We start from the raw sequence: 22,575 nt of genomic DNA on the forward strand, positions 1-22,575 counted from the left end.
GTTCTTCCTCTTCATAGCAACACCCCTCAGACTTGTCGATCACTGGAGGTGGTCTCTCTGCCGGTGTATTTTTTCCTTCCACCGTAGTTGTGAATTCCTCCACCTTCTCACCGGGCACATGCACTTTTCTTGGCTGGAGATAGAATAGTGTATTGTCGACTTCCATACTACGCTTGATGACCCCGCCTTCTTTCTCTCGAGGTTCACCCATTTGCCTCCTCTTGAATTTCCTCAACAGTTTCCACTTCTTTTCGCTTTTCCATTGATGGCTTTGACTTGTTCTTAGTATTAGATGTTTCCCTTTTCTCAACTTCTCTTACACCTTCTTCATCTCCCTTCTTCTCATTCACCTCAGAACTTGCTCTGTTCTCTTGTATCCCTTTCATCATATCAGCTAGTAGCGCTACTTGCTTGATCATTTCATCTATATCAGACTTCTGTTCATCATAAGTGCGTTGCATTTCCATCACCAATTCATCATTTGACCTCGTGCAGCTCCTCGTGTTCTGCTGTGAAGTGTTCCATCCCTCGCTCTTTTCCCTTGCAGATTCTGCATGTCGATTCTCATTCAAGGGTTGTTCAAAACTCTGTTGAGGTTGAGGTTGATATTGATGTCGATCAGGAAAAGTTTGTTCTTGGGAATAATGGATATATTGAGTTTGCCAATCCTCATTCGACCATGTAGGAAAGTGATCCCCTGCATCGGGATGGTAGGTCTGATAAGGATGACTTGGAAATGAAGGGTAATGACTAGAATAGTCAGGTGGGTATGTTGGTGGGCTGAATTCATAGCATTGAAATTCATGGTGAGGTTGGTAATCTGGATATCCCATTTTCCAAGAGGGTGTTTAGGTGGAGATCGGATAGGGCTCTGTATGGTATGAGAAAGGTGGATATTCTTCTGCCCAGCACCATTCTCGACAGTGCGGGTATTCCAGTTGGTACACCTCTGCCCGACCTCTAGGGTTCCAACTCGTATTTGAACTCCAGATCTCCCATGTATTCTGGTAAAGGCTCACCTGATCAGTCTGGAAGTGGGTTTCGATGGGAACGGCTGGACGCTGTCTTGACTCGATCACTGACTGGAGGGTTCCCTCTAGCTTGTCAATCCGGCTCCTTAGTAGATTGTCATTTTCTTTTGTAGGAGTACTCTTCACTTTCTCTTACAATGGGGTCACTGCTGTATCATCGTACTCTCTCTTTGCGTTTAGAAGCTTTTCCAGGACAATCTTGGCCTTACTCAGCCTTAGCTAGTAGAAACTTCCTCCACTTGATGAGTTCACCAAGTCTTTGCTCCTTGCATCCATTCCATCGTAGAACTTCGAGTAGATCTCCACTTCCACCAGGTTGTGATTTGGGCATGCATCCAGGAGACCTCTGTATCTGTGCCAGTATTTGCTCAAGCTCTCACCATGCTCTTGGGTAGCCTCTCTAATTTCCCTTCTAAGTGCATTCATTTTTGTTGCTGGAATGAATATGTTTAGGAACTCCATCTTGAAATCTGACCACGTCTTGATGATGTTGGGTTCCAATCCTCTAAACCATGCATTTGCTTCGCCCTTCAGATGGAGGGAAATGACCCATAGCTTGAAATCCTCCTCACTTAACCCCTTCGGACTTTTCTGCACTCTGCAAATTTTGTCAAACTCACGAAGGAATTCAATCGGGCTCTCCTCACTAACTCCCAAAAAGTTAGGTAAGATGGCTAGCACTTTTGGATTCACATACACCGCTTCCTGCTCTTGAGTGATAGAGATGGCAGATGTTGGTTCATTCACCTAGTGGGCATAGAGTGAACCTATCTCCAGATCATCTTTCTGATCACACACCATGGTGGGTTCGTCCTTGATTTCCTCCATGTCTGAGGTGGCTATTGATTCACGCGGACTCACAAAGGTAATGCCCTCACTTTCTTCACAGTTGGCATCCGAGTCTATTGGTGGAGTGGGAGGTGATTCGTCTTGAGCAGTCTGTGGCTCCACTCTCTCTTCATCATTTGTTTGCCTCCTAGACTCGGTGCCTTCGAACTGGGGAAAACAAAAAACAATAAAAAGTTTATTTACAAAATTTAAACTCAAATTCTTAAATAAAACATGAGACGCTCCACCCATCTATGTATTCTCTTGCTCCAGTAGCTCCCTTGGTTCACACCAGTAGGGAAAACAGATCAGAAACATCATGCATGAAAACAGAACATATCAACTGGAAACGAAAACATAACTTCAGATTTACTAAATCAAAAACTTCAAAATGTCGATAACACCAAAATCAAACTGAAAAATAAACTACGAAAGGAGTAAATTGTTTCATCACTTCTTCTCGAAGTGGAATACAGAACCGAAAGCTAACAGTGCAGGAAACTACCACCAAACCACGACTAAACTAAACTTAAACAGGACAGGACCAAGTGTGTGTGACAGAAATCAAGAAGATTAAGTAAAATAGCTCCGATTTCAACCCTAGAAGAGAGCTGAATTCCTAAAGATATTCTAAGTATGCATGTGAGACCCCCCTTTCACCACTGGCCGGGACTCCCTTTCTTCTTATGTTGGGCTTCCTTTATATAGAGAGGCGTAGGGCTCTGATCCCTAAGGTACCATCCTCTCTGAAATGTCATTCCTGCCCTTCAGATTTTGTGGTAGGGTCTTCAGCTCTATCTCCCATGCGGAACACCTGCTGGCTCCATTTGATTCTTGACTTGATCAACTCAATGCCACAGTTTTTTGACTACTTTCCTTGATCTGTTCATCCGCCCAACTGATATATTTCTTTTCTGAATATGGCGGATTTTCATACCCACCTGGCTCAAAATTGGATGTTAGTTACATAATTTGATGCAGTTTTACTATAGAACACATGTGTGAAACGAGCCTCATCACAGAAGATGATGTAGTCGGTTCTTTGTAGAAGAGAAATAGAATTTCACAACTAGATAGGCTTTGGCTACCTATCGTGAAAGGTTGCAGTGCATGTTTTCTTACCTTAGGAAATAAATGGACACTGGTGTGGTATAGCACTGAAGGATCTAACAGTTGGGATATGTCTTTCTTGCTATTTACTGAAAGACGAGGTCTCGGTGATTGTTATTTCTTAATCATTGTTGACATAGCATTGAGCATACGATATTGATTGTGCACTACTTTGATTTATCAAATGGTGCGGGTTTTTTGCAATCCAAGAACCCTGATATCTTAGGTAGTGGTGATCAATGTCTAGAGGTGCTAGTATTGTTATTGCAATAAATCGTGTGCTGGGTGAGTCTAGTTTGATAATATCCTCAAGAGGTGTTCGAAAAAGGTTTTATTATTCAGAAACCTGACTAGTTGGAATTTAATCTAGAAAAAGGTCTTTATTATTCAGAAAAAAGGTCTTTATTTTTTATTGTAATGTAGGCTCTTTGGTAGGTGAAGAATATTTGGCTAAAAAGTGACTCAAAAATAAAAATATCCCAAGTAGAGTTAAAATGACTCCACTTTTCTAAAAACCCAAGACACTTCTAACACTTATTTTTTTCCTCAATTCACTTTCCAATCCTTTGATTTTTCTTTTCTTTTCACAACCTTTCTTTCTTTTTCTTTTTCTTTCTCACAATTTTTCTTTCTTTTTCTTTTTCTTTTCTTTTCTTTTCTTTTCATAAGCATCCTTTCTAGATCAAGCACACATTTTGAATTATCACTATTTCACAACTTGGACTTTTCTATATTAAGCACACTACTTTTTATTACTTTCGTCCTTATCTCTCCAAATCCTTTACAAAAGATAATAAAAACTATACTAACCAAGAAATTGTCCCCATTTATTTGGCTTCCAAAGAATAGGCTTAAAGGCTCAAAATTGTCTCCAAAGGGAAAATTTTGAGAGGGTCGAAAATTTTGGGAATAAAAGTAGCTAAGAAAAGATGGCCTAACATCCTCCTTCATCAACTTAAACACTATGTAAACTTAGGCAGACTATGAGCAAGTTCTAGAAACATTTACATGCATGGAGATAAATCACTCAAGAAAGAAACAAGGATCAAATCTCACAAGGTATAAGCATGATTCAAGGCGAACAAGGAATTCACTAATTATGCACCTTTTCATCAAACCATCATATCAAAACGTCAAGCCATACTTAATCAAAGATGAAAAGAACTTAATATCAATGGCAACTCGGTTTAATGTGTCCCTAAGCATGCGTGTTTCTAAAAAGAACTAAAAAGAAAAACATACCTTGAAATTTTTCACGTAATGGCTGGACGAGGCAAAAATTCAAAAAAAAATTGAAAAATTGTGGCTGGAGTACGGTTATAGGCAAGTGGGCCGCTGTATGTATCCAACGGTCGCTGGGAAAAGTTAGAACCGTTCCAGTGAGCAGCCAGCGGGCCGCTGCGCAAGCCCCAGCGGTTGCTAGTTGTAGTCCAGAACCTGCGAAAAATTTTAATCTACTAAAAAATAACTTAAAAACTCAAAATAAATGGTTGGTTTTTTTTAAAAAAAATTAACTCCTATATAAGAGAGGAAATTACAAATAAACTCCTATACTATAGATAGGAGGAAATTACAACTGATGTTAAGAGGGCTCGAACTCGGCACCTCATGCAATAATGTCTAAGCTTCTTGCCGCTAGGACAAAGGCTCTGGACAAAATAAATGGTTGGGTTGTTTCCCTACAAGTTCTTGTTTTTCGTCTTTAGCTTGATGTTCTTTGAAGCTCTTGAGTTATCCCCCATTGTGGGAATTCCGTTGGGATATCATTGTACCAACACTCTTAGCCTTTGCTACAGCGAATGAGACTAACTTGTTGAGAACTTTCTTCCACCATTTGTATTTCCCATTGGCAGTTTTGATGACATAAACTTCAGGGTCAACTAGAGGTAGAGTCTTCTTCTTCTTTTTCTTGGGTTTTTCCTACAAAGGAGCCTTAGTTAACTTAGGCTTGCCCTTTTTAGGCACGTGAGGTAAAGTATTAACAATGAAAATACAAGGGTTAGAAAGATCTTCCCCTTCTAGTGGCCTATAAGGCTTCGACATGTCGGTCATCATGACCACCCTACATTCATGCTCCATCTTAGCTTGTTGCATATCTTCATACTTATGCATCGCGCTCTCGATATAGTAAGTCAACTTTCCTCCATGGTCACTTATGGTGATGTCTCCTCTACCTACATCAATAAGAGCTTTCTTTGCATGAGACCAGAAAGTTTATGCCTAAGATTAGAGGAACTTGTTTATCAACTTTCATGTCTAGAACAAAGAAATCGGCAGGGAATATAAAATCATCTACCTTTACCAATACGTCCTCGATTGTTGCAGTATTGTCGGTCATCCTAGAGCAAACATCTATGGATTTGAGTGGCCCAATGTTGAGCTTCTCGTAGTATTCCAATGGCATTATGTTGACGCTATCTCCAACATCACAAAGAGCCTTGTCTACCTTACCATTCCCAATGGAACAACAAATGATGAATTGGCCAGGATCCCTCTGCTTGACAGTCCTTTGCTTTTGGATGATTTCACTACAGTGAAGAGGTAGCTTTATATCAGATTTCTGGAGCTTTTGCTTCTTCATCTGTAATATCCCTAACTTTTGAAAATTTAAAATTTAGAGTTAAGAGCTAGAGTTTAATATATGTTTTGTTGTGTGTACGTATGTGCATATGATAGTCAACATATGGAAAAGAATAGTCAATAGTCTAAGTAAAGGAAAAAAAACTAAATAAAAGAAAAGAAAATAGAAATGAAGTGATAATGATAAATGGTAGAGATGGAACGTGTCATGCATAGAATTAAAGAAAAAAAAGAGAAGAATTCATAAAATAGAAAAAAAAAGGAATTGGACATATGAATCAAAATTAATCCCTCACACTTTCCTCTCTCTCCCCACGTCTCTTTCCCTCTCTCTCCAATCTCCATTGCCGCCCCTGATCTCTCTTTGTTCAGCTGCACCTGGCCTCCCAGAGCTCGCCGGCGAAGTCGTCGAGATGCCAGAAGCTCACATAGCTCCCCCCCAAGTCCTAATTTCCCTAGTTCTTCCTCATTTCAGAGATTGAATTTCAATCCCACCTTGATCCAACATCCAAAATAGCTATGTTGGAGGTTAGATTCTTCTATAAACGTCGTTTGATTCGATAATCGGAGTGAAATCCAATTCTGGTAGAAATTGTGAAATAACCAAACATAGTTGGCTATAACTAAATAGTTTTGATATTATATAGAGTAAATGGTTGTTGATTTATGGTTAATGGGATGATTAAACATAAATGGAAATAGAATTTGATACAAAAGTATGAGTCAGATTTACTCCTCTGTTTTTCAGCCCCATATTCCGAATTATTTTGAATATTTAGGACTGTGAAAAGTTTAGTTTATCAATTTTTTAATAACTCTGATGAGTCTAGAGAGTCCCTGAGTTTAATGGAGAATTTAGGAGTTCGTTTACTATGTGTATAAATTGTTATAACGATACAGCTATGAACTGTCAAAATTCTGGTACTTTGTCATATTTTGGTATATGTCATCCGAAATATTCAGGGCATGTAAGGTCGATGAAAACTTGATTTCATAATTTCTAAATTAACTATAAGGTGTTTAGTTGTTCTCTGAATTGTATGATTAATTAAAGAGTAAAAATACCATTTATAAAAATTATTTAGAAAATGCTGCCAGAAATTGTCTGATTTTGGTAGTCTATGGGAAAACAAGAATATCTCTTAAACTATTAGGAAGCCTTGAGTGAATCATGATGGATTATAAACTGAACTTCTTTGGGTAAATATGAGTTATTAATAGTTACGCTATTTATATTATGCATAAAGGCAAAGGAACCTATAGAGCATTTTGGAGACAAAGGAGTGAACCTAAAAGGTAGAGAAGTATCAAGGTGAAATATGCTTATGTTCATAATCCTAAGAGGTAGGATATCCTTACTATGAACTTTACTTCTGGTTTGAACTATGTGAACTAATTGAATAATATGTTATTCTCTGTGATAATTATATATATGTCATTAGAAGACACAAATGGAATTATTATGATATTTATAAACCTGATATGAAAGTTCTACAAAGAATGGTATAAATATAATTATATGATGATGATAGAAATAATTTGGTGTGAAATGTGATAATATGTGTTGAAGTGTGTATGAATCACACTTTTAATTTTACATATATTATGTGGTTGATTGCTATATGTTGATTTTGGTGAATATTTGAGTTATATGGTGTGAACTAAATATGGTTATGCGTTATTTGATATTGATGGTGGAATACGATATGGATATGTGATTGGTGCAAAAGATATGTTTTATATGTTATATTCGAATTATTTGGTAGGATAAGATATGGATACGTGATTGATGAAATTGATATGGTTTGCATATGATATTGGAATTATATGAATCATTCGACTAAAGAGGATCTGTGACGGTCTTGCCTTGGATCTGAAATCATATTGGGACCTTCGGGTCAAATCACAGTGGGACCTTCGGGTCAAATCATATTGGGACCTTTGGGTCAAATCACAATGGGACCTTCGGGTCAAATCATATTGGGACCTTCGGGTCAAATCATATTGGGACCTTCGGGTCAATCATATTGGAATTCTCGGGCAGATACCAGGCCTGATCCGTCACAGAATAATAAAAAGGAATAGAGAGGCATATGTATATGGATATGAAATTGTTTATGATATAGGTTGTATATTATTTCTGATTATATGTATTTCGGTAAATGAGTACTTTGGTGATCGTTATATGTGTTTGAAATAGGTTAACGTTTGCGATTTATCTGCGTTGGTGTGTGGATAAGAATGTGACATAAAGTTATAAATGACTGAATGACATTCGATATGAAAATAGGACGTATGACATATTATGGGAAATAATATGCTTATAAGATAAGAATAAGTATGAATAAATAATAATTAGCTAATTGAATAAATTAAGGAATTATATGTAAACATGTATTTTGTAAGTAAGTATATGAAGAATTATGGTACAATGTGATAGTATTGATATGAGATATTATCTGGAAAATACGGTGAACGTATAGATGTTGTAATAAAGTGATATATGGTAATACAAGAAAATAATGATGATATATGATGTCTTAAGAAATGACAACATGTGGAAGGTGATACAGAAATTAATATGTGTTGATGAGTAAAAGATTAATATAGTAAATTATGAAAGTGGGAAATGCTAAGAATGAATGTTTATAAGTAAAAGATAAATAATGTAAAAGTCTCAATATAGTTTAGATTAGATAATTGATTTTCATAGTTTGGATATATCTACTGAGCTGTGGAAAGCTCACTCCTATCTTCTTTTACCCCCCCTACAGGTTAGAGTTGATAGTATGTCAGTGGTGTTACGCAACTTTGCATCTTTGGCGAGTCACTGGTAGTCAATCTGGTTTAGTAGTCGTGACATGTTGTGAAATAGTTTAATCTTTAATCTTCCGGTGGATAAATGTTAAGTTTTTAAATGTAATATATTTTAATTGTGTTTTTTAAGATAAATGTTAAGTTTTTCAAAATTGCTCTTCAAGTGTGAACTTCTTTTTGGGTTGGAAGGGCAGGATGATTCCATTGTGTCGCACAAGCTGATCAGGCGCTGACTCTTTCTCAGTGGTTCGCTGACTTTGCTTCAGCGGCCCGTTGGGCTGTGCACTGCCATCGATTTTCATGCCCGAGGTACTGTCTTCGGACAGTGACTTCTTTGCATCCTAATTTTGGTTGATGTTGGCAGCCTTGGCAGCAACCTTAACTTTCTCCTCCTTCATCTTCTTCTGGACTTGATCCATTTTTATCTTAAGGATATACACAGTGGATGCAACAGTGTTTAACCCAATTTCGAGCTTATTCAATCTTTCCTCTACAAATCCAATCTTGGCCTCGTTGTTTTTTCTATCCTCAAGCATTACCTCCAAGATCATTTGGATGTCAGCCTCAAATTTGTTTTCCTTGGTAAGTGGCTCCACTCCTTTCTCTTTGCTTACATTGAACCCTGCAGGAGATTGGAAAAAATTATGATTATTAGCATGGGATACATTTGGATGTGGGTGATTTCCATTATAATTATTAAAACTACCACCCCCTGACTAGGGCGATAATTATTATTATAAAGCCTGTTGGGATCATCCCCATTTTGGACATATTTGACATCTCTGATGCCATTCCCTTCTTTGCTTCAAGTTTCTAATTTTTCAAGTCTTGCTCTGATGGATGCCAATTCCTGAGATGTTTCATTCCCATATGGTCTCTTCACTGCATCTACCCTCTCGGCTTTATGTTTTTCCTTGGACCAACCCCGACTGTTGGTCGCTAATTCCTCTATCACCTCCATAGCAGCAACTCCTCCTTTCCCCAAGAATCCCCCATTAGCCCTTGAATCCAACAAACTAGAAATTTTTTCGATAAACCATTATAAAGGATTCCTACCTGATGGTCTATTCCAAAACTATGGTTTAGGCATTTACGGAGAAGAGCTTTGAAACATGCGAGAGCTTCATATAGAGGCTCATCGGGTCCTTGCATGAATTGGAAGATCTCACACTTAAGCTTTAGCATGGTGTCAGGCGGGTAGTACTTGTCGAGGAAGAGTACCACTAGATCCTTCCAATTGGTGGTTTTATCTGCAGGCAGACAATCATACCATTCTTTAGCAGCATCAGTTTAGGAAAAGGGAAAAAGTCTTACACTCACAATATCATCATCAACACAATTGATCTTAGTTGTATTAGTTATTTCCACGAACTTGGTGAGATGTCGATTTGCGTCCTCAGTGTCTCTTCCTACGAAGGCATTTTGTTCAACTCTATTGATCAAGGGTATCCCCAACTTGAATTTGTTGGCCTCTATCTGCGGACCTACAGGTATATCCACAATGTTACCATGACTAAACATATTCATAACTGGAACTACCTCCCTTGCACGTTTTTCTTTTTCAGCTTTTGCTCGAGCTCTCTCTACTTGCATCTCTTCCACCTCCTTTCGGAAGCGACGATAAGATCATGGTTGGTAGGTTCCCCCATCTTTTTTCCACCACAATTTGTTTCTCAAAACGTGCAAGTATCAGCAGAAACTACTAAAATAAAAATAAAAACAAAAAAAATAAAAGAAATAAAAGAAAATGAAAGCAGTAACATCCAAAGTAGCAAAATAATCCTTTTGAAGATATCAATCACGTAGTGAATGTATTCCCCGGAAACGGTGCAAAAACTTGATGCACTCTTTATTAGCACTATAAATACTTGCGAGTATACAGGTAGGAATAGTATAGCTAAAGGTCAGTACCGGATATTGATCACGGAGGAAAACAATCACAGACTGTCTACCTTCTACTAAGCTTCGTTCACTATTTGGAAAATCGAAAGTTTTGAGAATTTTGAAAACTAAAAACAATTTGAAAGCATGTAAACAACTAATTGCAAATAATTAAAGAGGTCAAATATGAGATTTAAGAGAATTTCAGGGCTGTGCGTTCACGGTTATGGTTATACAAATTTCAACTACAATACCCTAGCATAGTTTATACTTCGATAGAACGAGTCACATAAGTTTTGCCCATGCGGCACAATCGTAGATTACAAACACTAGGGTTGTCAATCCTACATCCGTAACTCCTAAAAGCTCCTAAGACCCTTGAAAAGTTCTCACTCTCAATTAACAGTGTCGTTTTAAGGGAAGCTAATTGTAGTGTCTACTAAGTGGATCTAACTCGCCAACCTCCACTCACGATTATGTAGCAAGTTATATTAAATCATCACCGAATGTGTCACTCAAACGTGAAGTATTATGGAACAACTTAGGGAAGAAACGAAGTAAAAACAAAACAGATATTAAATAGAAAACAGAATTGTATAACCAAAGTCGTTACTAACACATCCCTAGAATCCTATGAATTTAGTTACACATGATTGAATAAGCTAAAAACATAGATAGTAGGGAAAACAAAGTGAACATAAGAACTAAAGTAATAAAACTCAAATGTTGAATCCTTGTAGTCTTGATGTAAACTTGAATCCTTCTTAAACACCTTGGCCAGGGGTCGTTGTGGGTTGGTCCGAGGGTTCTGACTCTTGGGCAGCGGTCGCTGCACTAGTTTCAGCTGTCTCTGGCTATCATCTCGTAACTCTCTGGACTCTTTGTAGCGGTCGCCAAGCACTTCCCAGCGGTCGTTGGGCGTGTCTTGTTCTTCATGCACAACTTTACCGGAGCGGGCCGCTACTGACTTAGCGGTCGTTGGGCGCCAGCGGTCGCCCGCAGTGGACCGCTGGACATGCAGAACAGCTCCAAATTTCCAACTTCGTGTTTTGACTCCCTTTTTAGGCTCAATTATGCACATTTCTCACAAAACATGTCAAAATACCAAAATAGATAAAATATGCAAATAATGAACATGTAATGCAACTTTGACATTCAAAACAGACCAAATAATGGCCTTAAAACAATGCAAACTCCGAGCGTATCAAGTGTGAAGAAGAGAAGCGAGCTAAGAGCAAAAAGTAAATGACGAGCTATGATTAATCTGCCTCTCTTCACGATTGTGGTCTCTATTTATAGCTGAGGCTCGGATTTCTAGGGCACGCTTCCTTGCTGATTTATCATTTTTGCCCTTTCCAGAAAATTTTTTAAAAGATGCTTTTGCTACACAACTTCTCCCACCATGACTCTTGCAATCCCACAGGTCAGGTTGCGAGTTGGCATTCTTCACTTCAATTTCCTTTGATTCCCTCTGTCTGGTAAATTTTCCATCCGCTTCCTGGGTCTGACAGATTCTCTACGCACCTAAACTTATAAATGCGTGTTAGTTCATGGAATCACATAATTTAATCCAATAACCGATGCATGAAATAAGTCTTATTACCTGTCACATCCTTGTGTGTTACTATTATTTTAAGTGTTACTATTATTTTAAGTGGACCCTTAACATAAGGTGGAGCCTAGGATCTTGAATTTCATTGGTCTTTGTCACATCCTTTTATTATCCATGTCATAAACTAAAAATAGGTTGCTTAAAAATGAACGTGGATACAAATAACAAATACAATTCGATCTTCACCTATTTTCACTTGTTTTATATAACGATTATGATTAGAATTTTTTTAACATAGAACATGTATTCACTTTATAGATTCACTCTTTTTAATGTACAATTATATCACACAAGTTTTTGAGATTTTATATTTCAATTGTTGATATTTGACTTCGGAAAATCGTGAACCCCATCTTTTTATAACTTTTACTATTTGGGAATATTACAAAATAAAGAAAAAGTTGATGGAACCTTAATTAATTGGGAGGATTCAATTCATAAAACGTCAAGCAACTTTCCTATCATTTTTTCCCTTTTAAATTGAGGCAAATAAATTTAAAGAAAATTAACGTTTTGAATGTGGTTAAAGTAGAGATTAGAGAAAAGACTTAGACCTTGATCTCGCTTGATTATTATATTTTCATGATATCAATACACACACCACATCCACATATTGGAATTTTAGCACGATACATTTATTTAATAAAATCACAGAAAATAGCCAAACTGAAAATGAAACGAAAATTCCAACCTCACACATGTGCATTGCAAAAGTTAAATTTCCTATTAATTATTAGTTTCCAATTCGTATAAATGCATTGGATTATTTAAATTTCCAAATGAAAAAAACTGTGAAATATGTTGAAGACCTAGTAATCTTTAACTAATACCATCATGTGATCACGGTGGCAGCCGCAGGCGTCGCAGGTCAACTCCGCCTCCGGCCTATCTGGGCTTGGCGTGGAGGCCATGAACTCCCCGCAGCCATCGACCGCATGGAGTCCGAGATGAGCTGCATGGTTATTCATGCACTCCATGTAGACGACTCCATCTTCATCCCTCGGGGCAAATTGTTGTCTGAGCACAATTATCTTTTTCGCCATTGCCTGATTTTTCTTTCAAAATTAAGTTACAAAGTATAAAAATGATAGAACAGTTTGTATCATGAAGAAGAATTGAACACACAAGGATGCATATGTATTTATATACATAATCATCCACTAAAATGCAAAATTGGTCACTTGCTCAAATTATATTTTGGTTTGATACATTAAATGTGTAATTAGCTTTTCATCATTAACAAAATATTTTGGTTTATATTTTAACGGTTCCGTGATAAATTAATGGTCAACTTGTTTTAAAGTAGTCCGGTACATATTTGATCCTACACATTTTAATTATGTTTTGGTCCATATTTAACTCATCAATAAAGTTAAAACACGTTTGACTAAACCGTTAAATATGAATCAAAACATATTGTTTAGGACCATAGCGAACACACTTAATATATGAAACTGATAAGGTTTTTAGAAAATATATACGAAACTAATTTTGGACTTTAGTAATAATAATTATATAAACGTAAATGGAACAGATAAGGTTAAGTTGTTGGCTTTAATCTTTATGTCGAGATATGTGTTAACTTAGTTAAAAGTGATAAGGTCAACTTTTTTAGTGCTAACTGTATAATAATTTGGTTTGCTTTAAGTTAAAACCAGAAATCTTAGAATTTATCAATTTTTACGTTGTATGTGAAATAATATCACAAGTTTTTTTATCTTTCTATTTCAATTGTCGATAGTTGAATTTGAAAACTCTTGAACAATAAATTAGAAATTCCTCCTTTCCATTAATTGTTAAGCATTTGTTTCTCAATGCATGATTTTGTATAGTGTTGTTTTATGAGTTAAGTGCAAGGATAATAAAGTTGAGATGGTATTGTTTCTATTATAGGAAATATATCACTTCAAATGAAACAATCAAAAAGAACATTGTTTCATATTTTGTCACGACCGCATTTTACTAAGGATAGTAAAACACTATTAACCGTGATTAGGGGTGAAAATTAAGAAGAGAGAATAGAATTTGAGAAAAGGTACCTCCTGGACAATTCATATGATTACAAACTATCTGAGAGATAATATTTGAATAGGATACACTCGATCATAAAGATTCGAGTTAAAAGTTCACACAATACGATTAATTAAACGTAATATTCTCAAGGGGATGCAGAATATAACTTGATTGAATAGCAAAGCGGAAACAATTGAACGCGGTTCTATGTATGAAGACAAGAACCTCCGAGAATAATGTATAAACACAAAGTAAGCCCCACTTGGATCAGCATTCTCCACTCCATCACAGCTCAACCTGCAAATTTAAAAATACATGCATGACAATAAACACATTGCCAAAAGATACAAATATACATTTAAAATATTATCAAGCCATCAATCATAGTAATACTCAAGGGTTTTTCTTAAAAGCGCGAGCTTACCAAATTCTCATACTTAAAGTTTGATTGTGCAATCTAAGTTCTTTTTGTACTTCGCCGTATCTGAAACATCTTGTGACAGGAAAGTGGTCATTTTCCACGGTCACCGGACCGGCCAACCCTTTCGAAGACACACAGTCCACGTGTACACTAGTCCGAGTAGGGACTCTCCCCTTGCTGGACCCAAATTCGATTTATAAATTTTGGCATAACACATTCGGTATAACCAAAACAGATAGGCAACATCACATAAAATAAATCATTTATGGCAAGACACGTCATTTCATAAATAAATATTATCTCAAATATACTTCACGCTTCTATCTTCATATTTCTCACTCTCTCTCAACATATTCCTCCCACTCTATCCCTTTCTCTTTCTTTTCATTTTCGCCAACCAAGAGATAGTCTCAGTTTCTTTCATGATTGGAGGTTCAAACAATATCCGATCATCCCGAAATTTTTACCGAAGGTATAAGACTAAAAAAAATCTTTCTTACTGAAGGAGATCAAATTTTAACGGTTCGATCTTCCGTTATTAAGTTTTTAAGTTGCTGCCATTTTAACAGAAGCAAAGTCGGTTTTCTACTTAGATCGTATGTTCAAACGTTGTCCGATCTTTCTGAAACTTTAAGGGAAGTTTACCAATTCATTCTACTTAGTTTTGACCGAAAGAAATTACATTTTAACAGTTAGATTTACCGTTATTAATTTCCAAAGTGACTGCCATTTCAACAAGCTTATTCCCAAATTGAAACATGTTAGGAGCTTTTCTACTTTCTTGAATATGAAATAAAAAAAAACATGGCATATTTGATAATAAAGAGAGCAAGCTTTACTTTGATCTATGTTCTATATGATTTTTCTACATACTAAAAGATATGCTTGAACAAGAATGATTTTGGCGTGAAAACTTACCGAGAGGATAAATGGCAAAACTTGATGAATTGGTAAACTAATCCTTATACTATCTTCACGGTTCCTTCTCTTTGTTTTCTTGAAGGAGAAAAGGTTGAAGTGGGTTGGAAGATTTTGAGTGTGTAGCAATTTGGTGAAAGATTGTATGTCGGAGGTGTTGTGAAACTAATGTTTTGGTGAGATGCAGAAGAAAAACAACTCCTCTTTTTATAGTGAGATTCCTCCCGACATGTGCATGAATACATTAAAGGATTCGACTGTTAAATCATCGACCAATCTTTCGGAAGCATGAACCATGGGATTTGAAATCATTATGCATCATGAATGAAAAAAATAATATGCATGCACAACTATTCATACACTATTTTACACTATGCATACTATTCACGATACTATTTGGCACTATACACACTGTTCATCAATTTGACTGATCTTTCATACGTGATACTTGGGATATATCATCATTAGATCTTTGGAAAGATATGCTCGACTATGAAGATAAAAGAGTGGTGGAAAAGAGTGGAATCCCCACTATTTGCCACATTAATTATGTACTTCAGCTTTTCACCATTATTTATCGCACACTTACACTTCTTCATTTATAGGAGCACGCTTGGTGAATTGGAGCTTCACAAAAAGGAGCATCAACTGCTAGGGAATTCCATACTCTTCTTTGTACTATCATAGCATAAATACACTTAGTGCATTTTCCCATTTGGTAAAGAAGATACTTCATTCTTTATAATGGACTTTTAACATCCAAGTGAACTATAATTGTACCTGGACAATTATCTTGCAATTTTCTTTTCTGCATCAAAATTCTTCGAGTATAATCACTTTCTCATATTGGGACTTGTTTAATAAAACCAAAAATGATTTGTAGTAATAAAAGATAGTAGTTTGAAGAACTACTCACTTTAATATAAGCATTTACTTTATAAACGAACATATTGACAAACAGTGGCGGATCCAGGATTTGTCACTTGGGGGTACGAGTCGTATAATAAATAATTACATAACACTAAAAAAATAGAAAATAGCGCTAAAATAATATTTGAAATATTATTCAATTTTGAACTCAATGTAATTTAAAATAAAATAAATCAAAAACTATACATAACATCTAATTTATTTTTCTACGAGTCTTCATTTCCTCAAAGCAATGGGTTATATCATCATCAGAGACTTGTAGAAACATTTCTTTCTCAATGAAAGTCACCAAACAATCATTCAAAGGTTGATCATCAATTCTATTTCAGAACTTATTATTCACAAACATTAAATTAGAGAGAGGAAGTTATCATTGTCAATTAAACCAACATTACATTAAAGTTTTAACAACATAGTAGCATTGTAGTAAAGCTCTTTAATACTCATAGAAATTGGATAAAGGTATTAAATATTTATATTAGACGGTGGAATTGGGAAACAAAATTTATCATTGCAAATCTTTAATATAATAGTCTTTCATAAAATCATGAAACAAACCTGGAGGCTCTGAGGCTGGATGGTTGGATCTGCAGTTGACGGAACGTCGAGCGCGACACTGATCCTGCAGCTGCTGATCACCGGATGGGAAGGTGGAGGATTGCTGGACTAGAGGCTTGGTCTGACAATTGACGGATGGAGGTTTTTTATAGATTTTAATTAGGTTTAATTTTTAAATTTAAGTTTTGTCTCAAAGCTTATATTGTGATATATTTTTTAGATGAATATTCCTTCAATATTCATAGCTATCTTTGGAATTTTTTGTAAAATACTCACTCCGTCCCATAGTAGATGTCACACTTTTCTTTTTAGTTTGTCCCACAAAAGATGTCATATTTCCTCTTTTGGAAAAAGTTCCCTCTCACATCAATTATAAAATTATATTTTCTCTCACCACTTAACACACAAAATAACATCTCCTAAAATCTCGTGCCATCTCCCAAGTGCGACATCTACTATGGGACGGAGGGAGTACATCACTAATAAAATTATATACATATAATAATAGTAGTAAAAAAAATTTGGGGGTTCCACCGTCCCCCTTGTTTTGAATTCCCTCCGCCACTGTTGGCAAACGTCAAACGTTATTAAGAGAACGTGGTATTACATATTTAATGACATAAGTATAATATTTTTGGGAAATATTCCAAAGTCATATAGGTTGATGGGACCTTAATTGGTATTTACTCAACACATAAAACCTCAAATAAGTTGATGGCATCTTTTTCTTTATTTTTTTCCAGTTTTAATTTAGGCAAATAGGTTTAATTGCGGCAAATGGCTTTGAAGAGATGCGTTTATAACTGAGGCAAAATAGTTTGAATAGACGAGTTTATAATTGAGCAAATAGATTTAAAGATCAGATATAATTCTTTTTGAAATATTTTATTAATTTGAATTATGATAAATTATGTGTGATTTTGAAGCCAAGATGCTAAATAATAGTAATAGTGTTATTTGATCAGTAATGGCCATAAATATTCTTCTTTTATAAAAATTTACAAATTTAAATTTTATATAGTATTTATAAGGTCTAATTAATGTACCTGCGATCTTCGGGATATAGTGCTTACAATGTCTAATTAATGCACCCGCAATCTTCGGGATGCTTGCTGCGTTTTGTTATTTGACTATTATTATGGATGGCCATAAGTATATTCCTCTCTTAAAAATGTACAAATTTAAATTTTATATAGTACTTACCAGGTCTAATCAATGTACCCACAATTTTCGGGATGCTTGTTGCGATTTTCGATACGAATGGCCATAAATATTCTCCTTTAATAAAAATATACAAAGTTAAATTTTATATAATACTTACAAGGTCTAGTTAATGTACCCACAATCTTCAGGATGCTTTTCGATACAACTGACTATTCAAATAATAATACTATGGCCATCCATAATAACGATCAAATAACACTATTATTTAGTATTTTTGCTTAACAATATACTTCATCCGTCTCATGTTACTCGCACTTTTCATTTTAGTCCGTAAATTTGGGATTGATTTTTTAATATAATTAAATAGAATTTTAAGTGTAATGAGACATCACTTAGTAAAAGAGTTCTTAACTTAATCTAGCACATTAATTAAATACATTAATTCCAACTAAAACTATAAATAGTGTAAGGAGTTTGTGACAAGCCGAAAAGCAACAGTGCAAGTAACATAGGACGGAGGGAGTACATGACTTTTCGTAAATCAAATGAATGAAATAATTGAAAACGATATCAATGTTTTGATATAATTGACTATTTTTAAAATTTGCAGAATGACTAAAAGTTAATTAAACTTTATGATTTTTTCCATCAATTTGCCGTCAGTAAATCAATCTCCCAAGTATTTGTAGAAACCAGCTATACATGTACACACATCTATATGTAATGTATTGATTTATATTTTATGTGTTTAGTGTATACGTGGGATATTCTTTATATTCTCTATTTACTACATCCAAAACGTTTCTCTTTTAAAAATTTTCCTAAGTTAAAAAGGAGAAAAATAAAAGAAAATGTTGCTTGACGTTTTATGAATTGAATCACCCCGACTAAGGTTCCATTACGTTTACGAGTTTTTGAAGTCAACTATTAAAAATTGAAATAGAAAAACAAAAAATATATAAATCCTAATATTTTTAGTTTGAATAAAGCCAACTAAATTATATTCTTAGCACCGAATTATATCTCGACATAAAGCCAATAGCTTGGCCTTATATATTCCATTTATCTTTATATAATTATTACTAAAGTAAAAATTTAGTCCCATAAACTTGTTTAGATTTTATTTGGTTTTACACATAAATGTGTTAAGTTATGGTCCTAAACAATAAGTATTAGCTATATGTAACAGTTCCGTAAATAATTAACAGTCATTTGCGTTTTAATCTGATTGATGAGTTGAATATAAACCAGATATGTCACGACCACACTTTCTAAGGATAGAAAGCCCGGTTGATCGCGACTAGGGAAGGCTGAAAGAAGCGGGGAAGAAAGGGGAAAACTGTGGCACAACTGAAACTTGAACCGAAATAACTCAAATAATATATATCAGAGTGCACGATACAAAGAGCGCAAACTCGACTTTTACATTGCAGCGGAAGAGTCAAGAGCTGATAACGTCGTGTATGGAGACATGTCGCATCCGAGTACTATTCTATCCAATGGCGGATATAGGAATAAAAAATCGTGGGGTCCAACCGAACAAGATTATATATATAATATTTAAATAAATATTTCTAAACAAAAATATATAAAAATATATATACCACAATCTTATGCTATGCGAGATAGTTGGCTTCTTCGAGTACCCATTTTTTGAAAACGACTCAAAATCATTTCATTGGGAATAGTTGCAAACACCTCCTTCTCGCTATATACCATCAAACTGTCGTTTAACCAGTCATCTCCCATCTTATTTCGCAGCTCTGACTTCACAAATTTCATTGCAGAAAACACTCTTTCAACAGATGTTGTCGCTACTGGTAAAAGTAAGATCAATTTTATCAATCGATAAACCAATTTGAAAATCTTATCTTTCATCATTTCAACCATCTTCTGTGAAAGAGTTCCTAAATCTTCAACATCTGAGAAACGTGTATCTGTTCTTGCATCACTCATGAAACTTCGAAGTTCTTGAGTTAACAAGCTAAGCTCCATGGATGAAAAGAAAGTCTTCCGGATAAAGAGTGGCAAGATGAACAAGTTTATCGACATTGAAATTGGAGAAATGATTTTTTGGATGAAGGCATACCATACATTCGAGTAAGTCGGTGTTGGATTCAGAAAAACGATTCCTCATTTCTTGACTAATTAAGTCAACAACCTGATTGTGAAAAAAAATTAAGTTAAGGAGTTAATGTCAAAGTTTAAATAAATAAGAATATTAGTTATAAAAAATACCTGACAAAAAAATTTCAACACGATAATAATGATAGTTTGTAATAGTTTTTCCATCATTCTTCATGCGAATACGTCTTGGAACAATGTCGTCCATGATAGGAACATCAATTTCATTTGCCCGGCAAAATGCTTCCACTTCTTGCAAGAAATCATCCCATCCCGATTTTCGAAATGCATGCAAGTCCTCTTTCACAGTCACTATCAAATTTATAGCATTCAAAATATTTTGATCTTTATATTGCAGCGCTCAAGATAGTGCATCAGTCATACCCAACAAGCGTTTCATCAACATCATGAGAAACACAAAATCAAAATTTTCTATCTTTTGAAGCAACCCTTTAGATTTGCCACTTATTTCTGGATCAACCCCATCTTCAAATACTGTTTCAAGTACTTTGACTATCGAGGGCCACATAGATGTAAGACGAACTATAGTAATATAATGAGATCCGCATCGCGTGTCACCTGGTCTATGCAAAGAAGTTTCTTGATTTAGTCCTTTACCTGAACTGATTTCCCCTTTCTCAATCATTTCAACCGTTCTATCATATTCATTTTGTCGGAGTATATCTGCCCTTTTGCAAGAAGATCCACAGACTATAACAATCGGACTGAGATAGTTGAAAAAATCATAAACATGTCGATTTGCCTTACATACTGCCACACATACCAATTGAAGCTGATGGGCAAAACAATGGACATAATACGCTGATGGATTTTCTTTTAAAATAAGTGCTTTAAGTCCATTAAATTCACCCATCATATTTGAAGCCCCGTCATATCCCTGACCTCTCAATCTTGACAAAGATAATCCCAACTTAGAAAATACGAAGTCAAATTGCCATTTTCAAGCATTTTGATGAAGTCTCTTTAACATGAACTAAGACTAAATATCTTTCTATTATCTCTCCATTTTTGTTCACATATCTAATAACAATAGTCATTTGCTCCTTCACCGAGCAATCTCGAGACTCATCAACCATTATGGAAAATAATTCATCACCATGTTCCTTCATTATTTCTAGCGTAGTTTCAATTGCACATGCATTAACTATTTCTTTTTGAATTGATGGAGCAATCATTTGATTATTTCCAGGAGCATTGTTCAATACAACTTGACCAACTTCATCATTGCTTAAACTATACCAATATAATAGCTCTAGAAAGTTGCCCCTACTTGAAGAAGTTGATGTCTCATCATGTCCTCTAAAACCCAAACCTTGAGTCAAAAGGAATCGAATAACATCAAGAGTTGCAGTCAAACGAATCCTATATTCCTTCTCTTGTTTTGAACTAACTCTACTAACAATATAAGTCACACTCTGCTTTTGATTTACAAAATTTTCATATTCAATTCTAGCTTTGTTGTGTGAACTACCCGTTGACCCAACATGAGCTCTAAATCTTTCATTAGCCTTCTTCCAATTAGAGAAACCACCGCTAACAAATGCTTCATCTCCCGGTGCTAAATAACCACGCTTGAAAAGAAAACACCAAAACAATACGCAGCATTTGCTGTCGTACTATATTCAAGCCAAACATAATCTTTATACCAAACATCCCTAAAACCTCTCTTATCTTTTCCATATTGTTTTTTTGGAAAATCATGGCTTTTTGGTTGGCACGGGCCTTTGGCAACATATTCTCTACGAATACGATCCCGAATATTCACATCAAAACTATCCATAGAGTCTCGTAATCCGGGGTCGGCTTTAATTTTCTCTTTATCAATTTCAATCTCGTCCGGATTATTTTCAACTACCACATTATTTCCCAATTGTTGTGGTTCTTGCTCAACATTAGCACTTGAAGAACCGATAGAAACTCGAGGTCTTTTCTTCATAAATTTATCCATTAACCTAAAAACAATGTAACACAGATTTAAAATTTATATTTAATCAATTATCATATACTATGAAACTTTCTAATCTAATCTCGGACAAGGTAAACAAAATCAATGAATATTCAAAAGCAATTAAGCAAAGCTGCAGAGATAATTGCTATATCTACTTAAATTAGAGAATATATTAATTATTGATCAATTTTATTGCACTGTAATGTGAATTGTAAAAACAGAAGAAAAAAAACAAAAACAAATAATAGTACCAACTTAAACTTGAATGATGATTTTAAATACCTCAATAAGTGATAAGATACAAGAAACTCTCAAAAAATAATGTTGACGCCAATTGCTAAGAATTTCCTTCGAAATTCTATCTGTAGCACAAAACCCTAAAAGCCTAAAATTTGAAATTCTCTTCGATATAAATTTTGGGTAGAGAATGAAAGGGTTTTCTTTTCCTGTTATAATATTCGACAAGTCTGTACCGCAAGTTAACAACCTTTTGCATTCTCTATATTTAAATAGGTTAAAATTATTGGAAGTTGGGTATATTTAATTATGGTATCAATTAATACAAGGCAAGCCCATTTGTAAAGCCCAAGTACTAAAATATTGGAATTTGCATCTTCTT

The 22,575-nt window shown here is 35.2% G+C and overlaps 2 protein-coding genes and 3 long non-coding RNA genes across 5 annotated transcripts; 2 read left to right on the plus strand and 3 right to left on the minus strand.

Moving 5' to 3' along the window:
• The first annotated feature begins 5,842 nt into the window (after window positions 1-5,842).
• On the plus strand, window positions 5,843-8,518 carry LOC121758713. Its single transcript, XR_006041542.1, has 3 exons — window positions 5,843-6,077; window positions 6,797-6,893; window positions 8,324-8,518. It is a non-coding gene; the product is annotated as an uncharacterized LOC121758713 (long non-coding RNA).
• A 47-nt stretch (window positions 8,519-8,565) lies between these two features.
• On the plus strand, window positions 8,566-13,116 carry LOC121758715. The gene is made up of 3 exons (XR_006041543.1): window positions 8,566-10,001; window positions 11,671-11,725; window positions 12,712-13,116. It is a non-coding gene; the product is annotated as an uncharacterized LOC121758715 (long non-coding RNA).
• Window positions 13,117-13,883: 767 nt separating this feature from the next.
• On the minus strand, window positions 13,884-15,455 carry LOC121758085. The gene is made up of 3 exons (XR_006041325.1): window positions 15,212-15,455; window positions 14,297-14,470; window positions 13,884-14,169 (listed from the first exon to the last, which is right to left on the minus strand). It is a non-coding gene; the product is annotated as an uncharacterized LOC121758085 (long non-coding RNA).
• A 4,019-nt stretch (window positions 15,456-19,474) lies between these two features.
• On the minus strand, window positions 19,475-20,516 carry LOC121757572. The gene is made up of 4 exons (XM_042153095.1): window positions 20,372-20,516; window positions 20,121-20,299; window positions 19,953-20,024; window positions 19,475-19,873 (listed from the first exon to the last, which is right to left on the minus strand). Exons 1-4 carry the CDS (start codon window positions 20,514-20,516, stop codon window positions 19,475-19,477), a joined length of 795 nt encoding a protein of 264 aa, XP_042009029.1.
• Window positions 20,517-20,934: 418 nt separating this feature from the next.
• On the minus strand, window positions 20,935-21,956 carry LOC121757573 (zinc finger MYM-type protein 1-like). Its single transcript, XM_042153096.1, has 2 exons — window positions 21,671-21,956; window positions 20,935-21,566 (listed from the first exon to the last, which is right to left on the minus strand). Exons 1-2 carry the CDS (start codon window positions 21,954-21,956, stop codon window positions 20,935-20,937), a joined length of 918 nt encoding a protein of 305 aa, XP_042009030.1.
• Between the last annotated feature and the right edge of the window lie 619 nt (window positions 21,957-22,575).

Source organism: Salvia splendens, chromosome 12 (assembly GCF_004379255.2).
Source record: "Salvia splendens isolate huo1 chromosome 12, SspV2, whole genome shotgun sequence".
In the NCBI taxonomy this organism is placed as follows: Eukaryota; Viridiplantae; Streptophyta; class Magnoliopsida; order Lamiales; family Lamiaceae; genus Salvia; species Salvia splendens.

Excerpts from the sequence above, each read along its gene's own strand:
- LOC121757572 (XM_042153095.1), bottom strand. The coding sequence starts at position 20,516 with ATGTGGCCCTCGATAGTCAAAGTACTTGAAACAGTATTTGAAGATGGG. Across the intron at positions 20,025-20,120 it reads CAAACTATCATTATTATCGT|GTTGTTGACTTAATTAGTCA; the intron begins GTTGAAATTTTT and ends TTTCACAATCAG. Across the intron at positions 19,874-19,952 it reads CCGACTTACTCGAATGTATG|ACTTTCTTTTCATCCATGGA; the intron begins GTATGCCTTCAT and ends TTTATCCGGAAG.
- LOC121757573 (XM_042153096.1), bottom strand. The coding sequence starts at position 21,956 with ATGGATAAATTTATGAAGAAAAGACCTCGAGTTTCTATCGGTTCTTCA. Across the intron at positions 21,567-21,670 it reads ATATGGAAAAGATAAGAGAG|CACCGGGAGATGAAGCATTT; the intron begins GTTTTAGGGATG and ends GTGGTTATTTAG.